The sequence below is a fragment of the Pithys albifrons genome, chromosome 5 (genome assembly GCF_047495875.1).
Source record: "Pithys albifrons albifrons isolate INPA30051 chromosome 5, PitAlb_v1, whole genome shotgun sequence".
In the NCBI taxonomy this organism is placed as follows: domain Eukaryota; kingdom Metazoa; phylum Chordata; class Aves; order Passeriformes; family Thamnophilidae; genus Pithys; species Pithys albifrons.
In genome coordinates, this window is record NC_092462.1 from 2,640,927 (window position 1) to 2,654,838 (window position 13,912).

A 13,912-nucleotide genomic window follows, 5' to 3' on the forward strand; every position below is an offset into this window, starting at 1 on the left:
CACCTGACATTTCTGCCCATTTCTTCCCCTCAAGATACACAGAATTTTTAATTTTAATAATGACACTAAAAAATAATTTTCAGCCTACAAAAATGAAGAAATCCAAACCCACATCCAACACTGATTTAAAACACAAATATTGATTTGTCAAAGGAAGTACTTTCAAATTGGTGACTAAATAGGCATTTTCTGTTGTGAAGAAAATACATTAGAGAGAAAACAAAACTGAAGCTGCTTCTGGAACCCATTTAGAAGAGTGTCCCAGTCACTTTGGTGGCACATGATCATTAAATGATGGTGAAGAAGATGTTTGTAAATGACCTCTGTTAATGAGGAATTTAATAAATGATCATGTAATGTCACAGAACAAGCTGCTTGTCTGCTATTTAATGGACTGAGATCCTTAATTATTAAGGATTTCATTTCCCCCAGCTGTGACACAAATGGCCACGGAGAGAATTCCACCTGGCTGTTCCAAGGCCCTGAACCACTCCAGGAGCCCAGCAAGAGTCAGTACCAAACGTGCTCCTGCTCCCAAACACGTGCAAACATTTGCAAGGCCCCTCCATATGGGCCCCATCTGTTGGGCAGAGCATTCCCACCACCCCAGGCCGACCCACTGTCTGCATTTCCAGCTACAAAAGAACCAAAACTGGGTTTCCACGAGGCTGAACTTTGCATTTCCTACAATCCTTTCCAAACAAGAACATGCATTTGGAGAGAAATCCAAAGCAACAACTTCCACTGTTCCTGTGCTGGGAGACAGAAAACACAAGTACACTGGAATTGCCTCATTCAGCTCCCAGGATGGTCCCACTGCCAATGGGGAGTGGGGAGCAGAGGATAAAAACCCTCTCTTGGAGGCTCTGCCCTTAAATACATGTCAGACTCTGCATAAAATAGGCTGAACGTGGCCTTTCAATGGACACGTGTCAAAATTATCACTATTGTCCTGCTCAACTCCTGCAGAAACAGAAAGTCAGAAAAAGCTGCTCCTGGGCTTTGGTTTTTTCCCCAAAATGACACTTAACTCCTTGTCAACACTAAGTAACTATAAAGCCATAGAGTTCATTCTACCTCAATCTGCAATAAATAACCTTTAAAATGGAAATTTGAATTTATTTTCAAGCGAAGTTCTCTCAGGGAATTCTTGCCATCCTTCCCCTGTGGGAAGACAACAACAGAACACACAAAGGAACTTTATTTGCCCTTATTTTTTACTGCAGACTGTGGAGTGAGCATTAAAAATACCACTTGTTAAGACCTTTGCATAGAAGAGAAAAATGCTCTGGTTGATGTTATTACCCTGCCATAAAAACAAAGTTTATGCTCCCTTAATTCAGCTTAAAACAAACCATCAGCTAATTTAAACTGAACCAATTTTCCAGTTTGGAGAGCAGTAGATGGCCACAAAAAAGCAACTACATCAGTTTAAAAATAAATCAGCTGTTGATTAAATGCAGCCAGACCTAAAATTGTGCTTCCTACGTGATAAGTCGAACATTAATTCCCACTGTGCTGGAAGAGCTCCATCAAATGTACCCCCTACTGCCAGCCCCTCATTTAATCATTATCTTTGTGGGGCACAGCAGTCGGTGTGAGCTTCCAACACCCAGATCTGCAGAGATCAGGCTCTGTATCATCTTCTCTGTCAGACAGGAGTTTAAACCCACAAGTGACAGGATAAATGCAGTCACACCTCTGAGTGACGTGCCACAGTCTCTGCAGCACTTCATGGTTATGTGTGAATTATTCCAACACAGAGGAGACCTCAGACACCAGGAAAGGCTTTACCCTGAAGTGATGGCAGCTTGGCAGGCCCTGGACCTGCCCCACAGCCAAGTTAGTTCTAGAAGAATAAAGTCAACTTGATAGAAAACTCTGTATTTTGCAGAATTAACCTCTTACTTTCTGATGTTACCACTGTAATTTAGCTGTAATTTCCTTTATCTGACCAGCTCTTTGCGTCTGTGCACGAGAACGAGGCTGAGCCACTTCCTCAGGACGGGGTCCCAAATTTTATGTTACCTAAAATGCCTGGCACAGACCCCCAGCACGATTACAGTGACCCCTCTGTCCCTCGTGCCCTCTTTCATCAACACCAATCCTGAACACCCTGAGTGGGAGCACCAGGACGATCCCAGAGAGCAGCTCCATTCCCAGGAGCTCTCAGCTCCTTTAGCAGAGCCTGGGGCTGAGCAATGCCAAGTTCTGTGCCCACACAGAGTGTTCCCATCACAGCCCGGCTGGGCTGGGCCCAAAACCATCTGGATTATTTTCTGAGGGAATGTGCCTGCCCCCTCTATCAATTACCCATCACAGCAAGTCACGCTCCCTCAGCTGAAGGCAGCTCTAAATTACTGTCATTTTCCTAACGAGCAAGTTTACAAGTGACTGATGATCCCAAATGATTCAAGGGGTTTGTTTTACCAAAAGCAGGGAATGCACATTGACTTTAGAGATGACAAACTTGAGGCTTACGATGAGAAACCGCCATTGTCTTTTAATCTTTTAATCACAGCCTCACAATAATGGGAATTAGAGAGTTTGCCCCGTCCCCGTGGGACCGATTGTAAGATCGTAATTAACTCAGTGACAACCCACATAAGCTCGGGTGGAAGAGCTGCAAGGGACAGCTGAAGCCAGGCTGCATTCACCAAACCAGACCACTGGCTGCTGTTGAAATCTCTTTCTAAATATTCCTCTCATTTAGCACATCCAGGAACTCCCAAAATATATCTCCTACAGCAGATAGCTGCAAGCCACTCAGCTGCAATTATGGTTTGAGCTCATCAACCAAATCCTTCCCGGCAAGGCTGCCCAGTCAAATTCAACATAATCCCAGCAATAACACCAAGGATAAATTGATGGGATACTCTCAAGGTCACCTGGCAAATAAAGTAATTAAAAAGCACCACTTGGATGGCTGAATTGCTGACACACGAGTGCTGCTCGCTGCTGTGCAGCAGAAGGAGGAGCTGTGGATTTGATTACAATCCAATCCCAGGACACCTCCAAAACACGAGTATCAGGAGCAGAGTGTCATGCCTGGCCCAGTGTGGCTGGAATGAGAAGCTGGATGTATTTAAAGGAGACAGACACGCAGAGGACAAACTAAAATTAGAAGCACATTCCCATGGGCAGTCCATGAGAATACGAACACTCTGGTGAAGCCACTAAAAAAAGAACTTTCAAATTTGGAAGGTGACTGGGAGGAGAGAGGTATCATTAAACCCCTCTCAACTGAAAGAAAAAAAGCCGGATCAGCAGTTTTGGAGGAGTAGGAAAGTCTTTGGAGATCAGAACAAACCCAGCCTGAATGGGGCAATTAGGAGCTATTTATCCACTGCATTTGCAGGGTCAGAGCAGTCACCGTGTGCCAGGGTGCAGCACGTGGGAAGCCAATTCCAGATCGCATCCCTTGGAATGCCACAGATGCTCCCAGCAACACAACCAGGAGAACAGTGAATCTGGGACGTTTTAAGGTTCACGGGAGTGAGGGAAATCCTAAAGGCCACCTGAAACACTTGCTAGAAGAACGCAGAAGATGGGGATGAAGTGCAAAAGGCAAGAGGGAAAGGGATTTCTGCAAGTGGCACAACAAGGACAAGGTCAGCCCATGAAATGCACTTCCAAAGGCACAGCTTGCAACCAAAGAACAACTGTATCCCAAAGAGTCTGGCCCTGTTTTATGTCACAGTAGTTAAACATGAAAGCAGATTTTAAGAAAAAAAACCAAACCATCCTAACAGGGATGGAGCTGTCTCTGGGAACACCCACTTTTCCTTCCAGCACCATTTGCTGATCAGCAGGAAAGACTTTGGAGAATGAAAGAGTCTTCTCTGGGGGGCAGATTCCGAGACTAGAGGCCACAGACACATGGTGGAGTATGGAAAATCCCAGCCAGGCAGACAGACACTTGTAGTTATTGATTTATTTCTGTAGACAGGAAGGTGGTCAAACACTGAAGTGGCACTTGGAGAGGCTGTGCAATCTCCTTCCCTGGAGAGACTCCAAACTCAGCAGGATGAGCCCTGAGTAACCTAATTTTCCTGGATGTGGCCTGAGCAGCAGGTTGGGCCTGGATAAATTGCAGAGCTCCCTTCCAATCCAGGTGATTCCATGATTTTTTTCAGGGGACAGGATATGTAAGTAAGGGAAGATGTCTGGGCAGAGGGGAGCAGCCCCACAAACTCCCTCTCCTAATGAGCTTCCTGGCTTTGGAAAAGGAGCAAAGACACTCCTGAGCTGAGCTCCCAGAGCAATATTCCTGATTTATGACCACCTATGTCAAAACATGATCCATGGTCCAAAGTCAGGACATCTTCCTTCTGCCTCATGCTGCTCCCAGCTCACATCCCCAGCACTGCCCCTCACCTCCTCCTCCTCCTCACCAGCTGTGCTCTCCTTCCTCCTTCCCCTCTCTCTGCCCATGCCTGAATTTACCCTTTTCACGCAGAGATGAGGAGGGCAAGGCTGGGATGCAGCTCTGGGGTGGCACACACAGCCCAATACTTCCCCCTTGGAGCAGGTTTCTCCAGAAGGAGGGACACACCAGGAGGCAGGACACTCCACAGGGGCACATTTAGGCTGCAGGAGAAGCAAATGCTGTGCCAGTGACAACTCCCTATTTTCTCTTGGGAAAGGGAGCAGGCTGAGACAGGATTGTCCCACAGCTCAGCCCAGAGCCAAGGATGCCAGGGCTGGAGCTGGGCTGCCGTGGAAAGCACCCACAGCAGCTTTACCAGCCATGCAGGGGCTGCACTAAGGCCATCCCTGCCACTGAACATACTGCAACCATTTCCCACTTTGGCTTTGGGGTTATTTTTGCCCCAAACTCAAGTAAAGGTTCACAATATTTGCATATCAATTCACCAATTAGACCATCGGCACCACTGTCTGTAAAGCAAAGGGAACAGACCTTACAATATCCCCTAAAAATGCTCTAAATTGTCTGTGCTGGCTTTACTGAAAGAAAAAGCTCAGTTTAGCTGAGGTAGTAGAGATCTGTGTTTTTGGAGGAAAGGGTCCAGAGGAAAATTACATATTTGTGGTTTAGCTGGGAGTCGTGGTGTCTCTCCGTATGCACAACACGTGGTTGCAGATTCATAACAAACAAAGCTTTCAAACAAAAAAAAAAAGAGAGCAAGTTCTCAAAGATCCATCTTGTGTGTGCACAGAGAGAGCAATTCATTTCAAGCCAGCTCATTTACTTGAAGTCAGCAATGCAATTATGAAACTCTGCCTTCCAGAAAGCACATTCAGAAAGGAAAACAGAACAAGAGATCAAAATACAAATGGGAAGTGTGGCAGCCACCAGGGCAGGTTCCTCAAGAGAGGTGTTTAAATCCCACTTCCCTGCTCCTGGGGATTACTCTGTTTTACATTTCAGATGAGTGGCTGCAAAAGCAGAACGGACTTTATGAAAGAATAAATGTTTAAAAGGATCTGGACACACTGTGACAATTTGTTCATGCATTTAAGAGAATGCACAAACCAGCAATAAGCCAGCATGGAAAATGCTTCAAGGTCTGGTTCACACTTGATTTATCATTACCTATTTTGGTGCAAATTAGGCATACACTTTCTGAGGAAAGAAAATGACAGAATTTGTGGCACATCTTAGCCAGACCTCATTTCCTCAGTGTATTATGGATGCTGCTCCAGCTTTCAGGGCTATTAGAACCAGCAGAGCCTCACCTGAGCTGCAATAACCTCGTGCCCCATTAAAAGGGAAGGGAATTAACACAGCACGGCAAAGAGCAGCGTCACTGTCTACACTCAAAGGCATTTTTATGCTCCAGAAGAGTAAAACCTAAAGATGCAATGCCACTTTTACCAGAGTAAAAGGATTGTGCTGCAAGGGAAACAGAGACAAAAGCTGCAACAGCCAGTAAAGCTGCCTCCACCCTTCTTTGCTGGCACTCTCAGACCACATTAACTGCTCCATGAGTTCCACGTTGAAAATTACTGACACATTGATTAGCACTAAATAACTTACAGTCTTGGAACTGCTGGGGGTTTTTTTGATATTCCACTCACTTTTAGGGCTGTCAACAACTCTACAGAAAGCTGTTCCCCACAAATTCCTACAAATTAAAACTTCCAGCCTCTTCCCCTTAAATATCAACCAAGTATTCACAACTTCACCAGCTAAAAGGGTTGAAATGCACAGTAGTAACAAAAAGGGCTGAGAGTGAGAGAGCTGCAGAAACCCCCCACGATGCCCTCCCTGTGTGTTCTTGCCTGGTTCAGCCTCGTTACAGTACATTTAATTTCACAAATAGCAACTGCAAAACCACCTTCTGTATTCTGTTGTTGCACTTGACTGGTCAGCTATTGCTGCAGCCACAGCTGAGCCCCAACACTGACTCTGCTGTTTTGTAACACTCATTAAGTTGGCTTTTACATTAATATGAAATCAGGTTATACCCCTGCTTTATTTGGCTTCTGGATATTTTATTTTAATTCACTCAAGGACTGTGGTTCACCTTAATCATGGTGGAAATTGCAAATGTCATTAATTCAACAGAATGGATGAGATTTAAAATTGTTGAAATGATCAGCTCATCTGAGCAATAAAAATGATTAAAGGAAGTGAGAGCCTCTACCACATCAGTCCCACAAAACAAAAGCTTCACACTGACATGAAGAGCTATATTTGTTTATTTATTTGAATACCCCTGAGGACCATGTTTATCAGGCATCAATTTCTATAGTTGGGGATTTGTATGATCTTCACTGCATCAGGAAAAAACTGGGTATTTTTGATGCAAAACCTGAAAATAAGCTCAGAAAAAACATACTGTGCTAAAGAACTGCACCCACCAAACCTGAACAGGCCTGACTTTCACTCTGTGCTTGGTTTATGGAGTACCTTAACTGGTACCAGCTGAGCTACTCACAACTGTAAGTCAAAGGAAATTCAGGAGGGATTTACTGCAGCCACATTTTCTGTGTGTTGCTGGCGTTTCTCCCCACATTCCTGTGCCTTTATGGAGTCCCAAGCACATACTTGGTGAACACAGAACATAAAGGACACATTGTGGTGGTGCACAAAGACACAAATGCTTCTGTCCAGAAGCACAAGGCAATATTCAATTTGTGCTTTTCCCCCCCAGGAGGAACTGATGGAACACCCCAGGCTGGGCAGGCAGAGCTGCAGGGACAGGCTCAGGCCCAGTGGAGTCCCTGCTTGGCAGCCCTACTTACCCTAAGTACCCTGACTTACAGAGCCATCCAGGGACAGCCTGTCCTGGTGCCAAAAGGGCTTCATTTATCACCTGAAGGGCTGCCACATGTCAGTAAAATCTGCTCTTGCCCTTGGGGAAGGGATGAATACTCATCCCAGTCAGCCTTGACTGACGTGTGAGGCACAGGGAGGAGGGGGCAGCAGGCAGGGAGGGATGTGCTAATTCAGCTTGGGAAAAGCACCCCACTCAAACCCAGCAGTTTTCCAGACTGGGTCAGAGCTTGTATCATCGGGCCAGTTTGGGTTTTCTCCTCATTTGGGATCTCATAAAGCAAAATCAGCAAAGTGTCCTGTAAATCAACACCAAAAGCAATACTGTTACACCACTGAAAATCCGTGGATTGAAGGACTAGAAATCACACAGTTAAAAGATGAAGAAGAAGTCAAGGTTTACCAAAGGAAGATAAAGAACAGCAAACAGGAAAATTTCACCTGTGTGGTGTGAATCCCTGACTATTCTGAGTTGGGAGGGACCCACAAGGATCATCGAGTGCAACTCAAGTCAATGGCCCATGACACTGGATTTACGGGTGAAGAGACAAGATGTTATCTTGGTGAAATTACCTCCCTCAGCAATTTTCTTTCCAATTTTTTAAATTAAAAAAAATTAAAAATTGGAAGCATTAGTACACATAACTGCTGGAAAAGTAATAGTTACACAAGATGACAAATCCTTTCTGGGTACTTGTTCAGCAAAGGAAATAAGCTTTTAATGTGACTTGATGTGCATCTTACAAAGAACAAGCACCAAGTTCTCCAAAGAGAAAGGCTTCACCTACATTTGCATCATTCATTTTCAACTCTGTTGCACACACTGATGTTTCAGTGCAGTGCTGAGTGCTCAGTCCCCTCAGTGCTCAAGCACAAGGCACTGCAGCCCAGCAGCTCTGTGGCTGCAGGAACACGAGCTGTGCCTGCCCAGAAGTTTCCTACCACGGTGTAACACCAGCCAGATTACTCAGGAAATGCTGGAAGAGCAGAGAACACCAGTATTGCCAAGGACTGACTGGAAAGAGAGGACTCTGAGCCCCCACAGCTTCTTCCCCAAGGCCTGGAAGTTCAGCTAATGGCTTTTGCCTCATTTTAATCCCCACCCAAAATTCGGCAGGACTCGCTATGGTGAGGTGAGAAAAGGCAGAGATCACAACACAAGCAATGAGTATTGGGAAGGAATAAACGTAGGTGGAAAGGAGGAGGAAATTCTGTGCAGTTGAAACAAATTTCTGATGCACATTACTGGAGTGGGAAATAGAGATTTGAAAAAAGGACAAGAGGAAATACTGTTCTCAATCCACTCTCCTTGTTTTTCTGAGATTGTTCATTAGGCATTGTGACTACAGAGCTGGATAGAGCAGAAATCATGGATTCATTGAAAGAAGGAATAAAATAAAGAGAGGCTGAAAAATTAACTGAATGAGTTATGTGCAAAGCAAGTGTCTGGGCAGAGAAGTTCATCCTCCAGGGAGATGCTGCAGCTCTGCTTGCACATGAAGTGGGACCAACCACTTCAAGGGATCTTACCCTAGTTCAGAATCACTCCCTCAGCAGAAATGTGTAATAACAATTAATCTCCCTGCACACATAATTAAATACCCTATTTGTGAACATTTGGCAGACATGTTGATTCCTGAAATAGTAATCTGATGTCATGAATAATTCCAAAAAAAATGTTTGTTTCCTCACAGTTGTTTTGTTTACTACTTGGGAAGATTCCAATCAGGAGCTGAAGCCAAAACACTACCATGTCTATCTCCTTATTTTCTAAATTTCAGTTTTATCCCTTGGAAAGAAAGAATTCTGATTCAGTCTTCTATTTTCCCAACATGCTTTTTCAAAGCATTTGCTGAAATTCTGTATTTAAAAGGAATGCAAACACTCATGTCCAACTTTAAAACTCCTCTGCCAACACCAGAGGAACTTGGAAAACTTCGAGCCTGTAACTACAGATGTTGTGGACAGTCTTTTTTAAAAGGCATCCTGAGATTTCCCAACTGTATCACAGCACTCAGGAAATGAAACCATCACCCCATCAGATATGAAGTGGATATAAAAATGGCATTTTGGGGAGGCTAAAAAGAGATATTTCAATTGCTAGGAAGTTTAGGCCTGAAATCTTCCTTATGCTGATGAAATGACTAAAAACTAGATGTTTTTTCTAGTTAGGGCCTCACTTGGAAATCTGAAACCAGTGATGTGTAAAAGCTTTTGGTAATTCTCTGTTTTCTCTGGAAAGGTAATTGGAAAGTACCTCCAGTGTTTAGAATTTTTTGAAGCTCTGTTTCTCTGGAGCAGAAACTCTGGCTCATATGAAAAGCACAATGTGTTTACTCACAGGCTAAAAGGACAAAAGTGACTCAGCACAGCTGTGCTGCCTCCCTGACTGGAGGCACAGGGGGAGAACAAGGGGTTTGCTCCCTGCAGCTCTGGGACAGCCTGAGACCTGGAGGGTAATGAGCAGAAGAGACCATGAAACACTGCACAAAACAGTTCTATTGTCATGGGTGTATTATTTCAGAATTAAAGGTAACCTGGAAGTGACACCTTCACACTAAGTCACTTCTGGAAGGGAGACTGAATCAAGCTAACCAGGGAGAAGAAAGAAGAATGAGCCTGAAAGAGAAGAGGAAGGATTAGTGAATTCTAATTTCAGAACTCTGCTGCCCTGCAATGAATGTGTAATTCAAAAGGACAAGGAACCAAGAGAAAGCTGCATGGAGGAAAGTGCAGAAAACCAGGGACATCATCTTTGAGAAACTGCCCAACCAATTAAACCAGATGTCTGCTCTCCTCCAGACATCACGTTAAAAAAGTATTCTTTATAAGTTTTTTATTTTGTTTTCTTAAATTATACTTATCGTTGACAAGTTCCTTTTCCATACACGGGCAGGACTGGCAGAACAGTGACAGCAGAAGCTGGACCATGACAGAACACAATGTCTGCTGCCAAACTCTGGGATATCAATTCCAGGTCATGTCTATTACTAAAAGGAAGGAGCTGATTTTATCTCAGGCACAAAATGTCTAAAAATGTCCCAAAGACCAATACCTGTTAGTTGAAAATGAAAAGGAGAAGAATCCCAGACTATTCTGAGCTGGAAGGACCCACAAGGATCATCGAGTCCAACTCTTCAGCCAATGGCCCACACCGGGGATTGAACCCTTGACCTTGGCATTACTAGAACCAAGTTTAACCAACTGAGCTGATCTCAGTCTTTGAACTGACCAGAAGAAAGATCAAGCACACTGGCAAGGGCTTTTGGAGTTCCAAGCACACATGTTTGATTAAACATTCACTGAGATTACTGGTTTTTCAGAGGACAGCTTTCAAGAACACACGTGGGGACAGAGGAACAAGATGGACAGAAGCTCCCACTCTCGTGCACAAGTCTTGGGTACAGCAAATGTTCTTGTGAGCAACATTCTTGGCATACAATTTGGTGTGTGAAAAACTGAAAAACCCAGATACAGATGCTTCAAGATCAAGGTACTTACCTGGTAATACCTTTTCTGAAGCAAGGACACAGACACACCCCACCCTCCCAAATAACCTTTTTGCTTTGCATGAGTAGAAAACCAGGTTGTGGAAACAAAAGGAGCAGAGCTTGCTGCATCCACCTATCAGAATGCCACAGAAAATAAGCACCTCAGTGAACCAGCACTCACTGTCCTCACTGCTCTGCCTCAGCCTGCAGCACACACTGGTACCTGCAGTTCTTCTGCAGAGAGCAGCAGGTGCAGGATGGGAACAGTGACCTGGCAGGACCTGGCACAGACAGCAGTAGGTGCAGGATGGGAACAGTGACCTGTCAGGACCTGGCACACACAGCAGTAGGTGCAGGATGGGAACAGTGACCTGTCAGGACCTGGCACAGACAGCAGTAGGTGCAGGATGGGAACAGTGACCTGTCAGGACCTGGCACACAGAGCAGGAGGTGCAGGATGGGAACAGTGACCTGTCAGGACCTGGCACCCCACAGCTCAGCCCATGAGGAAACAGCCCTGCCTGCAGGTCTGTGCAGGTGGCTCCTCTGAGCTGTGATTTGTATTCATTATTTTGCATCCCCCTCCATTTAATAAACTGATACAACCTGTATGAAACAAGGAAATGTTCCTACCAATATTGGGGTGCTTCAGGAGACGACAGATTCTGGCTTCTCTTTCCAGTTTCTGGTGATCTGCAACAAAGGGAAGCAAAACAACTGCTTTTAGTATGGAGATTAACATTGCTCAGGGTATTTGCTTTAGAGAAGCAACAAAAATACAAACATGTTTGTTTGTGATGTGAAACAAACAAGTTCAGAAAAAGTTGCTGGGGGTGACAGCTCTGAAGAGTCAATGATTTACCATCAGATGTTAAAAGAAAGTAAAAAAGCTCAACCCTTACTGCAAAGTGCTCAGTTAGAGGGTTCAGATATGTAGGATTAAAAGAACTAGAAAAACAGATTTAAAATAAAATGGAGAAAGCAAACACCATCTTTAAAACCAGATTTAAAATAAAATGGAGAAAGCAAACACCATCCTTAAAACAGTTAGTACTTCAAGTGTGTAAAATGAAACTTTAAATCTGGAGGAAAAAACAAGAAGGAAAAACTTCATTTTTCTGTAATTTGTACTTCCCAATATTTGCAGACAACTCTTAACAATAAGAACAAATGGAATCAATTAACAGCTCAGATTATTTTTATACTGTTTTAAGAGCTGGGATAGTTCTTGAGCCAACTGAACCACCACATTCTGTGAGGCCTCAGAGCCTACCCCACTTGCATGAGGAAACTGGTCAGCTTAACTCTTTTTCAGGTTTACTTTTGTGCTAATAAAAAACAAATTCAATTTCAGACAGTAAAAATATCAAAGAAGGAAACCTAACCCTTCAAGACTAAGCCTGAAGTTCTTTCAGGAGCTTCAGCTCTTGCTCTGGGGTTTCGGGCTGAGGAACTGAGAAACACAAGCACAGCCATATTGAGTTACAGCCCCTCGGTGTCACTCGGCCCTGCCTGTAACCGAACCGTGGGTCGGGCCCTTCCCCAGGGAGAGGAGCTGCAGGCCAAGGGAACCAGGCTGGGCTGGGAGAGGCAGGAATGTGTGATCAGTGTCTCAGGAGAAAAGACAATCCAGGGACTGTTGGTTGTTTGGCATCAGAGCTGTATCTCTGCTTGGGAAGGCAGTTCTGCACCACCTCCATCTGTATTTGCAGCATCAGCACAGCCAAAAACCTGGAAGGTGTCTGAGGGTTTTCTATGAAGTGCTAAAAACACCCTGTGTTGACTCTTCAGGAATAACACGGATATGATAAAGAACTTCATCTCCAACTCTGAGTATAAAGTCTAAACATTTGAGATTTCTGTGCTATTAACTGCTGTACCACAGCTTCTGAACTGACTCTGCATGTGATGAATTCCTCACATACACTGAACAGTTTCATTGGTCATTTAACAGTTTTTATGGAATCCCAGAAGGGTTTGGGTTCAAAGGGACTCTAAAGATCATCACAGCCCTCTGAGCAGGAAGGTACGAGCTGGGTGAGGGTGAACACACACAAACCATGGCAAACATGGTACAGCTGCTGCTGGGGACAGACAGTAAATTAAACAAGGTGAAACAAACAGACAAGTAAATGTGACTTCACAATTGACTAGGTGGAATCAACTGTCAACTGAGGGAGCACAAACCAGATGGAGCTCTTTCATTTAACTGAAAACAAGTCTAAACCTGCAAGATTCTGGCAGCCCCTGGCTCTCTCTGACATCACTGTGACATCACATTTTGGCATCAACTGCACAAAAACTAAAGAGTATCTGCACATGTTCATGTACTAAAATACTGACTGAAGTACTGAGCACTGAAATGACACCCACTGTAACTGACTGAACAACATCATCTATGCAATTACAGAAATTATTCTTGCCTATGGAAGTTCATCATGCTAACTGATGTTACTGGCATTTAATTTCTCTGAAAAAAATACATTTTGCTCATAAATGAATATCTTTTCTTAGAGACAAAGCTCTATGCTGTAGGACCTCCCAATTAAAGGCATCCAGCACATACAATCATTACTCACATGTCAAAGCAAGGACATGCCCCAGTGTCATGTGGCCACAATATCCAGCCCGAGGAGGCTGTGCCTGTGGAGGTGCTCCAGGCTGTGCCATAAAACCACAGGACAAGTGATGATCATGTTCTAGTCAAAGGCCAACAGCACACCATGCTGGGATTAACACTCAGCTCTCCCTTGCAGACATGGCAGTGGCTCAGATAACAGACACTGCAGCTGAGCACTCTCAGGTATGGGGAGAAGCCAAACTGCTGTTGTGTGATATAAGAATAATAACTGTATGGATTAAAAAAGCACACCTGATATTTTGCAAGTCACCACAAAAACATCTTGCTCAGAAACGCTGCTGCGTGTGCTGCAATGTATAAAGGTTGCACCATCATCATCAGCATCACTATGATATTCCCAGATTTTCCCTCCAAACTGCACTGGGATATGGACAGGAGCCAACGAGGTGGTCTCTGGTGCCACGGGAATCAGAATAATGAGCTCTCTGCATTTAACTCAATCAGGAGCTTGTGCTACTGACTGAAATGCCCTGACTGGAGGCACCTCACCCATGCCCACCGTGCCATCAGGCAGCACAAGGAGCACTGATATCTCTG

At 44.4% G+C, this 13,912-nt stretch overlaps 1 protein-coding gene across 14 annotated transcripts in view; it reads right to left on the reverse strand.

The window, feature by feature from the left end:
* The window catches only part of CAMK2D (calcium/calmodulin dependent protein kinase II delta), a 124,380-nt gene that overhangs the window by 62,687 nt on the left and 47,781 nt on the right, over positions 1 to 13,912 (reverse strand). For all 14 annotated transcript variants that reach the window (XM_071555454.1, XM_071555445.1, XM_071555443.1 and 11 more), the window contains exon 3: positions 11,368 to 11,427. In XM_071555454.1, coding sequence (XP_071411555.1) covers positions 11,368 to 11,427 — 60 coding nt within the window. The remainder of the gene's footprint in view (positions 1 to 11,367; positions 11,428 to 13,912) is intronic.